This window comes from Medicago truncatula, chromosome 4, assembly GCF_003473485.1.
Source record: "Medicago truncatula cultivar Jemalong A17 chromosome 4, MtrunA17r5.0-ANR, whole genome shotgun sequence".
In the NCBI taxonomy this organism is placed as follows: Eukaryota; Viridiplantae; Streptophyta; class Magnoliopsida; order Fabales; family Fabaceae; genus Medicago; species Medicago truncatula.
In genome coordinates this window covers 63,847,934-63,860,981 of record NC_053045.1, presented here as the reverse complement: position 1 = coordinate 63,860,981, position 13,048 = coordinate 63,847,934, and the positions used below count along the sequence as shown (strand labels likewise).

At 33.1% G+C, this 13,048-nt stretch overlaps 2 protein-coding genes across 4 annotated transcripts; both read right to left on the bottom strand.

Moving 5' to 3' along the window:
• Positions 1–2,189: 2,189 nt before the first annotated feature.
• LOC11442702 (ribosomal RNA processing protein 1 homolog B) lies at positions 2,190–4,220 on the bottom strand. The gene has a single exon (XM_003610473.4). The coding sequence runs from the start codon at positions 4,104–4,106 to the stop codon at positions 2,466–2,468; it is 1,641 nt and encodes a 546-aa protein (XP_003610521.1). The 5' UTR covers positions 4,107–4,220; the 3' UTR covers positions 2,190–2,465.
• A 2,830-nt stretch (positions 4,221–7,050) lies between these two features.
• On the bottom strand, positions 7,051–12,642 carry LOC11441441 (DNA-directed RNA polymerases II and V subunit 8A). 3 transcript variants are annotated; one of them, XM_024781077.2, is made up of 5 exons: positions 12,523–12,642; positions 11,394–11,523; positions 10,043–10,176; positions 8,081–8,178; positions 7,051–7,398 (listed from the first exon to the last, which is right to left on the bottom strand). In XM_024781077.2, the coding sequence occupies exons 2-5, from the start codon at positions 11,464–11,466 to the stop codon at positions 7,281–7,283; spliced, it is 423 nt and encodes a 140-aa protein (XP_024636845.1). In that variant the 5' UTR covers positions 11,467–11,523; positions 12,523–12,642; the 3' UTR covers positions 7,051–7,280. The 3 variants fall into 3 exon arrangements, with proteins under 3 accessions (XP_024636845.1, XP_003610520.1, XP_024636846.1); XM_003610472.4 differs by lacking the exon at positions 12,523–12,642 and adding an exon at positions 12,431–12,504; XM_024781078.2 differs by lacking the exon at positions 12,523–12,642 and adding an exon at positions 12,195–12,314.
• Between the last annotated feature and the right edge of the window lie 406 nt (positions 12,643–13,048).

Sequence of the window (13,048 nt, the reverse complement as noted above, 5' to 3'; positions counted from 1 at the left end):
ATTAATCTTTCTCCAAGATATGTGTTAAAATTTTGATTATACAAGATTCACCGTTCTCCTTTTATGTACTTTATGTGTTTTTCTGCAGATTTTCCCTAAAAAAAATGTATTTTATGTGTTTGATTTTCGCTAGTAAACTATTAGAAATTAAAAATAAAAATAAAATAAAAGAAGGGAGCAAAACGTTGTCGATTTTAGAGTTCCTTAAAAGTTATTGCATATGACACCATATGTATTTATCTTTATTTCTCATTTACTTAGCTTTTTTTATCTTTACATTTTAAAATCATACACGATCAAATGACCCAACACTTGACATAATTTTTTTTTATATTCGTCTCTTGTTCATTATATGCCATAACCGGAAAAACTAGAGTCATAACGGAAAGATCATGACAAAATAATTAACACAAATGTTGATTCATCTGATAGTTGTTTGGTGATCAAAAGAGACCATATGCTGCCTAAAAAATATGTAAAACCAAAAACTATCAGATGCATAATCTGGATTAGGGCACCAAATGTGTTATATGCAGGAGGTCTAAAATTAAATCTCAACTACTAACATTTTTTCCTCTCCTAAATATTTAACTATTAATATTTCCCTATAAAAACTTATATCGATCAAAAAAAATTGAAGCAGCAAAATTTATAAATGCAACCCATATAAGGCACAAGGAGTGCACAAAATATTCAAACAGATTCAGCTTAGCAATCCAAGAATAACCCAATGCTGACAAGAAAAACTAGAAAGAGATGCCAACATACAACACACCAGTACCAATGATGCCTACTCCAATGCTTATATCATTAACATTTGGTCATAATTCATGAACTTTCATTATAATATAATAATGTTCTCGGTTCAGTATACATCTTTTAAAGTAAAACAATTTAGAATCAGCTGCAAGCTCTCTTGTAAATTCCAAATTCTGATGTTTCCAGGTCTCATGTATTCACACTCATCAATCACATATTTTGGAAACAGTAAAACCCTAATACTCATTTCTAAAAGAACCCAAGAACCCATTTGCATTTTCAGAATTTTAGTTTCAATATTTACGAAATATATAAACTTTCTCTTTCATTGAATGTTGTTTGACAAACAGAAAAAATGAATCTCCAGACAGACAAAGGCCTTCAAAAATGAGAGGGGATAACTTCCATGAGGGAAGCGACTTTCACAGCAATTAGAAAAAAATATAATGACATTCCATATATTTAAACTTGAAATTCACTCGATATAGGGAAAACTGACTTTTGAGCAACATAGATATCACCAGACAATGTTTTGGTACCTGCAGTTATAAATGCACAAAGACACAGTCTTCCCATGAAGCTATCATGGAAGAGATTTATTTCTTATAGCTTCTTTATTATTTCCAAAGTTAACACTGGTTCGTAGTACACCAAAGATAACCTCGTGATGAAAACTAGAAAGGAGCAGAACTATCTAAAATAGACATATACTCAGAAAGTTTAGCCTAAGTGGAAGCAAGATACATTCACTTATCCATGTCTCCTTTTAAAAAAAATAAAAGTTTTTGTTTGTATTAAATACAATCTTTTGAGGATAAATTAATCCACATGTTACATGTATATCACTCCAAAAAAGAAAAGAAAAAAATCCTTAACAACCAATTTATCAGAATACACACACACACACACACACACATAAGAAACGTTTGCAAAGAGCAAAATAAACTCAATGTGTTGAAATTTCACCGAGGCAGAGTACTATGATTTCACCCTTTCCATGGACCCTAAGGACTTCCCTGTTAATCATAAAAAGCAGGTACCAATCAAGTAACACACAATACAAAGCAATGAACCATCGTTCAACTTCTAATCCATCTCAAACAGAAAAACATCGGCAGGTACAGCCACTGCTGATTAGTGATTACAGACTCATTTATATCACAAGTTCATAACCCCTCAGTCATTCCTAAAAAAAGGCAAATTTTCAACAGGCTATCAATATCTTACAAATATGTGACAGCCACTGCTGATCAGACTCATTCATGTCACAAGTTCACAACCCTTCACTCAATCCTACAGAAAGGCAAATCCTCAACAAGTTTTCAATATCATACAAATAGGCCCAACAAAGCTCAGGTTTGAAGAAAAATCAGTATGATCAGTACTCGATATTTCAAGGTCATCGTCATCAAGCATTATAAGGCTTTCGGTTAAAACAAGAATATTATCAATAATCATAGTAATAAGATAGCAACATACACCATAAAACAAAATCTAGCAAGAAATGACATGGATATGTAGATGAACCACAAATTAGTCAACCAAACGATCTTGAAGACATGGTTTGTAAGCTAAAAGTCAATTTGTTTTTCACTTGGCCTAGAAATCATCTATCATAATAAAGTATCAAAATTTCATAACAGTTACCAATAAAAATTCAACAAAATAAATCATGGAAATATCACCCCGTAACAACATCAGGGAAATCACACCGAAAGAGATCTTAATTTCTTCATGCGCTTGACAGATGGTACAACACCAATTATTGTCCTTCTACCCGCCTTCTTCAGTTTCGCCTTTTTGTTTTGGAGAGGCATCTCTCTGATTGGACCTGGGGGTACACCCTGTTTGAGTGCACTTCCTCTGGGTGTAACAGAGGGAGGAATTCTCAAGCTCTGAGGAGGTAAAGGACTGTGTGGCTTCCATACTAAGTTATTTTTCATGGAAAATCTTACCTTCTTTGAGCTTTTATCCCCGCTCTTTGCTACTGCAGAGTCTTCAGCATCTCCACCATTCAAATCAAAATCCTGAGATGTCTTTCCTTTAGAATTCTTAGTTCTTTTTCTCTTCTTAGAAACATCTCCGGCAGCTTTGGGTGTAGCACATAAACTTGCAACACCATCTTCCAAACCAGCTTCCGCAGCAACCTTCTCAAATTGCTTTTGGAGGTTTGAAATCACACTCTCGGTTAAAACCACCTCATCAATTGAATTTCCACCATTTTCATTGGCAGCATTCTTATCCCCGTTCTCAGCAGAATTCATCTCGGAACTCAAACCAGAAGCATCACTCTTCTTATTCTTCTTCTTACTCTTCTTTTCCTTTTTCGCTTTATCAACAGAACCTTTCTTCTCCTTCTTGCATTTCTTCAGCAACTTACCATTCTGAACAACATCAGCATCAACCTCAACAATGGGAACCAAATCTGGCACTTCCTCGTCATCCCGATCAACAGAATCAGGAACAGAAAACTCAAACCCCGAATTAACAGCATCCTTCTCTAGCTGCAAAAACTCACGATGCATTTCAAACAAAATCTTTCTATTCCCCTGAACACAATCAGGAGCAGAACCCAACTCAAACAACTTCGAAGCAAAACCCATCCCCAACGCAATCGTTCCCAAATTAACAATATCGCCATCAGCAACTTCATCCCCGCCACTCTTCTTAATCTCCAATAGTTTCTTCCCATTCTTCAACAGCACATCAAACAAACCAATCTTAATCTTCCCTAACAAAACCTTATCAGGCAATTTCCCCACCACAGTAAAAAACGGCTTAAAAAGCACTTCCAAAACACTCACCTTAACAGGAAGAAAAGGTGTTAACTCGTCAAGAAAAACCGAAGCAACATGATAATTAACACCTTTTCCCTGCAACAACTTATCACTCGAAGCAAAAGTAGCATCATCCAAACAATTCACAATCAACTTCACAAATTCCAAATCCCATGAATTCTTATTCATAAGCGAAAAACTCTTAGAAACAAATCTCCGAATAAGAAGATAGAATTTATCTAACCTCAAAGCATCGATACCGGACCATTCGCGACGCATAGTGAGGAAGAAAGTGGAGAAATACTGAACGGTGAATGAAGAATGAAGTGTCAAGAGAAGCGAAGCGAGACGATCGATGAGGTCAGCTTGAACAAGAGGCTTGTCGGAGTGCCAAACGCAGTAGAAAAGACCTTTCCAGAGCTTTTTGGCGTCTTCTTCAGGAAGTTGTTCGGATCGAGAAGGAAGCCATGATTTTAAGACGAGTTTGAGAGCTTTCTCACGAGAAGATTTCTGAGTGAAAGCGAGTTGTTTAATCAGTGAACGGCCAGCTTCGGATGCGTTTGTCGCCATTGATTCCGATGCGGCGAGGAAGAGGAAACCCTAAACCCTAGAATATAAATAAGAAGAAGATGATGGGTTTGTTTGGGTTTCGCTTTCGGATTGGAATTTAAATTTGGGGCGGAGTGGGTGGGTCCTCCAGATCCCGATATTACAAGATGCTGTACTATTTTTTGCATTTATTTTTGGTCTGTATAATGATGCACTATTATTTTTACCAAAAATCTCCGTAAAAATAATTATTTCTACCTAAAATTTTTTAAAAGGTGAATTTTTTTATATGTAATATAAAAAGTGAATTTCCAACATTAAAAGAATATTAGCTAATTAAGTGCTAAATTATAGCTAAGATTTTTCAAACAATCAAAATCTCAAGATGATAAATTTTCAATTTTAAAAAAGTTTTATTAACATCTTTTCAAGACCAATTTTTACATAAATTTTTTTAGAAAAAAAAAAGTTTTAAATAACTTCAATGTCAATATATTTGTTATTATTTTTTGGAGTTGGGAATCGAACATGATATCGCTTTTATTATTTTACTTCTTAACTCTTCACCTTAGTCATCAAATCAATCTTATAACTCTCATCCCGATTTTGTAAAAAAAAAAACTCTCTTTCTAACATTAGACTAATACAAGTACTTAATATTAATTTTTCAAATGAAAAATTCATATAATATAATTTAATATATTATAACAAAATAAGTTAAGGCTAAATTTTATATATTCAGTTGAGTTATATTTTGATCAGTTTTAAAATATAATTCAAAATTGAATGCTATCCAAGCAAAAAAAAAAATTGCAAGTTAGTAGTAATAATAAAAAAAAAATCTTCTCATTAAAACATAAATTAGGCCTATTCAATCAATTTTCTGACGAAGTAATAAACACTATAATTGAAATTTGAAAGAAACTTCTAACACTGTTTTGACTTTTGAGTTTTGACCTATGACACACATCACTACAATCTATTCTACTTTAATCAAAACTGTAATGAAGAAATGTCATATTTGCAGAAGAGCTTATATTGAGAGGTGTCTCATTCATCATCATCTTCATAAAAAAGAAACTCATAAAATCTTTAAATGGAAAACCAATCTAGAAAATATATTTTGTAATGAGAATTGTTTTTTTGACATTGAATACTTTCTATTGACACAAGTAAATGATCAAATTACCTCCAGCGGTAGTTAATTGTCGCTGGCTCCTCCATAGGCAGTTAACTGCCGTTGGCTTTGCTGTTTTTTATTATGATTTTACGCGTTTCAATAGGAAGTATTCAATGTCAAAGTATTCAATGTCAAAAAAGCAATTTTCTTTTGTAATTAAAGTATATTGAAAGCCTCAAATTAAAATTATTTAGAGTTCTTCAAACTGACCCTCACTCCTCACTCTCTTCCGTAACCTACTCATCTCAAAGTAAGATGTCATACTTCAAGCCAAAACATCCCTTTCAAAAACCTTGTAGAAGCCCTTCTAGGATTTATTCGACGACTATTGATATGTTGCATTCAAAATAGACATTTGAGGAGGAGACCAACTTTGGTGTTTTAAAAATCTTTGCGATTCTTTTTAAGTGGTTTATTCTTTTATGGGTTTGGAGCTAAGAGGAATCTTGAGCAAAAGAAAAAGTGTGATTTCATGTGTGAGATTGAGTTGTGAGTGGAGATGGAATGTTCTTGTAGAAATGGGCGAATGAAGGTGGTTTCTTCACGGCTCTGTTTGGTAAAAATAGCGGATAGTTTATAGTTGATGACTGATAGCTTATAAACTAGTTGAAGTGTTTGGTAAAATAAGCGATTCAACTAGCTGATAAATGTAAAATGAGTATTATTAATTCATAATATAGTTTATATAAATTGATATGTAACTCTAAAATAAAATTTGATATTAAAGTATTAAGGAATTCTTAGTTTAACTTTTTTTAAATTTTTTTTTTTTTTTTTTATAAATTTAGGAAAATACTTAGCTACAATGCCTATCTAATATATCTTCTATATTATAAATCAAATTTTATTCACTAAAATTTTATTTGATATTTATTTTTATTTGAGTGTTTATACTTTACCCAACAATTGAAGGTTATCAGAATTCTTAAAAAAAAATTGACAGTTATCATAATGTATTATTAATTTTTTCAAAAAAAAAAAAATCACAATGTATTATTAATAACACAAAAAAAAAAGTATTATTAACAATAATAATTGATAGATATAATGAATAATATCTTCTTGATTTTTTTTTACGGGACCTTCATGAAATCTATTTTACTGAATTATTAAATGCATTATCAATCAAGGAAGGTATAAATAGACATAAAACTTTTTTTTTTTTCCACAAAAGACTTGAAACAATTTTATACGGTTCAAGGTTCAAATTATACAGTTCAAAACAAGGAAAAAAAAACAAGTGAGGTATATTATCATTTAAAAAAAAACACACAGCGGGGAGGTATATATATGTCACTAAAATGTGCTAAGGGTAAATATATTAGTCAAAACAAAATATATAAATGTAACTAACATTAAATAAATTATAAAGGGGTATAAATGGATTTTAGATAAATTAATAAGGGTAAAATTGGAATTAAAAGTGAGACGCTATAAGCTATAAGCTCAAACGCTACTTGAAGTAGCTTCTGAAAAATAGCTTATAAGCTCCTGAAATAAGCTAGAAGCTCGTTGTAAAAAAGCATTACCAAACAAAGCTTTTTTTGTCAGACGAGCTTATAAGCTATCAGCTATAAGCTCTTTTTTGGGTTTACCAAACAGACCCTTATATCACAAAATCTAAGCATGATAGTCCTGTTGAATTGATAAAACTCAACCCAACACTTTTTTTTTTTCTCATTCGAAGAACTTAACTACATAAACTTGTTGATCAAAAATCTAACTCTTAACCACCTGGTGAAACAAATTTTGTGAAAATCTTTGAATTTAATAAAATAGTCATAGCCTGTAAAAATGTTCTGAATTAAATTCTGAAATTTTAGAGTATTTCCATACCTAAAAGATTAATATGCTCAAAAAAGCTTCAGCAAACCATCCAAAGCCAAAATTTAATCTCCCAAAATACATGCTACACAACTTATCTTAAACAAATTACCAACACAAGATGATAAATTACTTAGAACTTGATGATGCTAGTGTGTTTATCATTTCAGCAACAGGTAATGATCATCAGTTCAACTTTCAAGCTTCCTTATTAGTAAAAACAACTTCTGATCGACTGCAAACTTGACACAGTGGGAAGGATCGCCTCTCAGCATCAGCTGAAGTCCACCAAATGATGCATATACCTCCCTGAAGCAAGATAAAATAGCTCAGTGAGAGAAATGACTAGTCTCATGAAACAAAACTATAAGTCACTGGATTCATGCATTTCCAAATAGAAACTACAAAATTAGAAGAAAAGACCCGATTGATTTTATTTTTCTTGATAAAAACCAGATTGACATGCAAAGCCATCAAAATGGAGTCTGAAATCCAAACTAGATTGGCACCTCAAGGCCTACAAATCATTTGCGGAACACCTCAAACCCCATTGATATTAATTATAAAATAATATATTACTTTCCTTCCTTAAAAATGATACATTACTTCCATAAAAAAGAACTTGCACTCTGGTTATTCCTGCAACCCCGAGGACCCTTTGAAAAGCATTTTATTGTGTTGCACGCAATACAATTATAGGAACAAAGGCTTGATTCATTTAGCTAGAAGCAAACAGTAATATAATCAAACTCATCCAAATAAGCAGAAAGCTAAAAACTCCTAGTCCAGAGGTTCACTTTGTCAGGTGAAGCTGGGCTTGTCATGTCACTAGTTAAGGTCGACTTAGATTATATGGATCAATCAAAGCATTTTCTGATATCATGTATAATGACAACATTATAAGATACTACATTCCTTGGTGATTATTTCTGATTAAAATAAAATGAAGTAATACAAATACAACAATATAACATGGGAAACATTTACATACACTTCAGGTGGGGAACGTGAAAGTCCATCAGCTTTAATGTCATATAACCTTCCATACATAATATATTCAAACTTTTCTTGAATTGAAACAGGGCCATCCTGGAGGCAAAACCAATTTAGTGTAAAGGCAATATCCAGTACTTGTGAGAAAATAAAATCATTTAAACTGCTATAACTTTAACATATATCTATTGTAGATAGCACGAAACAAAAATTATCCTAACTGAAAATGCTCAATAACATAATGTTGTGATTACAATTTATATTTACTTATTACTTGAGACACCAAGAAAGAAATCCTTCTTACTAGTTACACCAAATTAGACCATTTCCGTCAAGTGACCAACAAACACCATTTGTTTTTCCTCAAGGGAAAGTCATGTTCCTTATGTGTCATCCAACCCATGGTGATATGGAGACTTAATTGGATATTTGATCTCTCGAGTTTTTTTAGGTTTCATTTTCGTTCCTTACATACTAAAAGTTTCATATTTGGTCCAAATGTCACACCCAGTTTTCATCTCTTCCTCAAAAAGAGATCTAGGGAGAAGAGAAGAGGAAAGAAGTATAAACTAGAAACGAGGAGGGGGAAGTAGCATGTGGTCGTGAGATATAAAGAGGGGATGAGGGCATGAGAAGGCCACCGCAACAGAAGGAGGAGATTTGAATCCAGTGGATGGCTCTTGAGATAGATAACCCAATAGAATATTGATGCAAGAGACCACACTGGTTTAATTTCATTACAAGGAGTTTACGGCTCTTTTAGATATGACCATTTAACAGTCGTTTTTTGGATCTTTCTCAGATGGTTCAACTACAAACTGGAGTCCTATATTTCAATGCATGGATTTAATCACATCTCTGTTGTCAAAGCGGAAATGCGGCGCGGCGCGGCCACCCCAAAAATTGACGCGGCGCGGGGTGCGGGCGCTATTTCGGTGACGCGGACACTAATATATTTAATATTAAAATACTATACTGTTAAAAAAATTACTAAAATACCTTAAACATTACTCAAAATTCATGAAGTATTCCTAATTTGAAATAAAAGTTACAAGTCTTAAGCAAAACATAAAACATATTTGCAAAAAATACTAATAAAATTCAAGGAAACCGACACTTTAAGCCTCTAAAGCTTAAAGTAACAAAACTGCAAAACATTAACAATTAACAAGTTCATCCTCCCAATTAAACAAATTGACAAATTAACAATTAACAACTAACAAATTGACAAATTCTGAAATCAAGAGATGAAGAGAGGAGAACAAAGATGGGTTCTGAGATGATGAGACAAGGAGATGGATTTGTTTTGTTGGTACGATGAAGAAGTTGAGTTTGTGGCTGTGTATTTGGTTCTGGTGGAGAAGAGTAATAGTTAGGGTTTTGAAAATTACAAAAATGACCCTTAAAACGGTTTTAAATGAAGGGAAATCTAGTATTTTACACAGGGTTGTCAAAAGCGCCCGCTTTGACCTGCATCGCGCCCGCTTTTGTCCGCAATTGCACCCGCTTCATCCGCTTTCTCCAAACGCTCCGCGTTGGAGCACTGTGTCGCGCTTTGTTGTTTTTGGCCGGTCCGCGCCACGTTCGGCCGCTATTGACAACAGAGAATCACATGAAACTCAGTGCCCTGTCATTCCAAATTTACCTTGACTGGCCTATGTTGCTAAATACAGGCAATACAGGTTCGGGTAAGAGGTATTCCAATTTTTTAATATGACGTATCAAAAACTAAGTAAGAAAAATGATAAACTTCTTAGGCAGAACCAGTAGAAGGAACCTCCATAATCCACATGATATGTGAGAGATTGAAAGAATGGTTTTATGAAATGGGTCCGCAAAAGATCAAGTGGATAATAAAAGCATATATTAGGGTTGAACTATGTAGATAAATGTCTGCTTTTATATTGGATAAAAATATAATATAGCATGGAACCACAAACAAAATGAGCATTAAATTTACCTTGGTATTTAAAACAAGAGATGGAGATAAAGCCAGCAAGAATTTTTCCTTTCTGTCCATAGGATAAATCTCTGTATTTACATCTAGAAGCATGTGCATGCCATGCTTCTCGCTACGTGCAACAATCCGAGAAACTATAATAAGATGTTCATGAAACTGTTAAATTCATGCCAACTTAAACTTGATAATTTGAGCTTTAAAAGAATGTAGACAGGAGGAAAGCACATATACAAACAGAGAGGATTACAGAGCTATATCACTGAATGAAGCATGTAGAAACGAGTGTCAAAATACACAGGGATTTGATATCTAAAATGACATCTGAAGAGTAGTATAATTATTGCATATTGCACAACACATTGCAAAAACTGTATGCGATTTATATGAAGCACGGACACCTCGAGGACTAGGCGTGTCGCGGTGTCCGACACGCGTCGGTGTCCGACACTCCTATGACACTTGTACGACACATGTCGAACCGCTGTCCTAAATAATTGTTTTTTTTCTTTACTTCGACACTCCTACGATCGGTGTCCGACACCTATGTAACACTCATACGAGCTGTGTCAAACAAATATCTAAAACAAAACAAAAAAAATCTTTCTTGCTTCCGCACACCATAGATACAAAAGTTGCACATGTTTTGATAAATGGTGATCAAGTAAGAGTTAGATAAATGTCAAATACTATGATATCTTGTTGTAGAACTTTTTCTGATGACAGAAATTGCTCGAGTTAGATGTTTATATATGTATTTTAATTTTCACTTTAGACGGTCTTTAAATAAATTAACATATAAGTAACGGTGTCGGTGTCCTATATTTTTTACATTAGCGGTGTCGACGTGTCCGTATCAGTGTCGTGTCAGAGTCCATGCTTCATAGGTTACATATCTCTCTAACAGACTGCCAAATCTGCATCCTAAGTGGTGAATGTTTCTATTATTAAATATACTAGACTTCTCCAAGGTTCATAATATTTTGTCATCTAGTACACTTTACTTACAGAGCAAAAGCAAAACTTTTTTCCTCAATTTTCTTAATTGACTTCTGCTCTATATGATGCTCTGATTTACTCACACACATGATATGATTCCTCAGTAAATATCACATATCTACCTGCAGAATATTGTAATTTCAAATAGATAACAGGAAGAAAAAAAATAGCATAACCATCTACGATTTCTGTTGAGGCAGCCTTCAAGACACAGGGTGCTGCTTCACCCAGTATAAAATCACACAATCAACTCAATAAAACAACTTTGCATATCTGAAAGACCCCATAGCACAAATACAATTTGAACCTTTTTTGCTTTAATCTTCAAAAAAAAAAAAATGAGAGATCAACATACCCTTGTCATACTTTTCACCATTTGGGTTTACATCCACAATCTTAAAAAAGTCATCGAAAAGAAGCTCGCTCATCCTTCTAAGTCAATTAGGTGTGTTGAGTCCACTCCAGATCAAAAGAACAGTCTCCCACTAAACACACAAATAAAATAAATATTAGAATCAGAGTTTATAAAGCATCGTACTATTTATTAAATAGTATATTGTAAATTAGAATATTGTGCATATTAAAATGAAATTACTTCCACATCCAACCTTCTAACATCAAAATCAAAAGATTTTCACATATAATGCCTAATGTACATAACATGAGTAGAACATACACAGAAAACAATCCGAATTAAACTTATAAAAGCGAAGGTATCCTTTTAATAAACAGCTGTATGCAATGTTTATGAACTGGCACAGACTATGTATAACTTCGTCACTGTTAGGTTAACCAATGTTCGTGTATAAAGAAGCAATAAATCAAATGAATCATTCAATCCACATCATTAACAATACAAAAGGAACCATTTTACATAGAACTCGATGAATACTCAATGAAGAAATGGACAGAGGTAAATTGTAACCATTTTACCCTTATCATACTCAGGTCATCCAAATTTTAATAAAAAGGCAATCAACTTTGTTGAGACAAATTTTCAAACAGATGGTATGCATACAAAAAAGTAGAACAATTAGTCTTTTTTTTTTAACTGGAGTAGAACAATAAGTTGATACCATCACCCACATCCAAATACATCAGTAATAGCATCATAAAAAGTTAAGTTTGATTAATCGAAGAAGCAGTCACTACTCACTAATAGCAATTTAAATGAAGAGTAATCAGAATTTCCTTTCAAAAAAGAAATGTAATCTAAATTGACTATCAAGCTGAGTTGGTTCACGCTTTATCAAAGAACCCATGCACACAAAAAATTAAAACTGATGTTCAACTAATCTGAGTTCACGTGTTCTACGTGAGATTAGTTCACGCTTGCCTCTGCACCCACAAAACCCACGATGTAGAAATTGGAAAACGCAGGAACATGCATACCAAATTGAAAGCATAAACCAAATGCAAAACACACAACAATGGCATGAATTGAAATGAGAGAAAAACACCAAATCAAAACACAATTTTCTAACCTTGTTTGTTTCAAAATTGCTTCGAGAAGAACTGTTACGAGAGAGCGATTGCAAAGATTCTGGTTGAATTGGGAATTAAATTTTATTTAAGGGTGTTATTGTCATTTAGGGATGTAACCAGAGTTATAATGGGTGTGACTAGAAACATTATCAATTTTATTTATGTTTTTTTATATTAAAAAAAACAACAAAAATAATTTTGACATTCCTTTAAAAATTATTACATACTTCTAAATATCCAATTCAATTTTTTTGGGAGAAATATCCCAATACAATTAATTATTTTTTTACTCAAATATAAAATAATTTTGTATAACAAATTAATTTGGGAAGGAATTTGTGTCGTTAGATCAACGCATAAGATTTTGATTAAATCTCTTATGAGTTGTCATCAAATTGTTGTATAAATATTATTACTCTTCCTAAAAGACAGTTAGGGGACAAATTCTTGCAGCATTGGACTTAGACCCTAACCACTGACACTTCGAATTGTTGTGGTTGCAGTTGCAGGTGAGAGATAAATGAC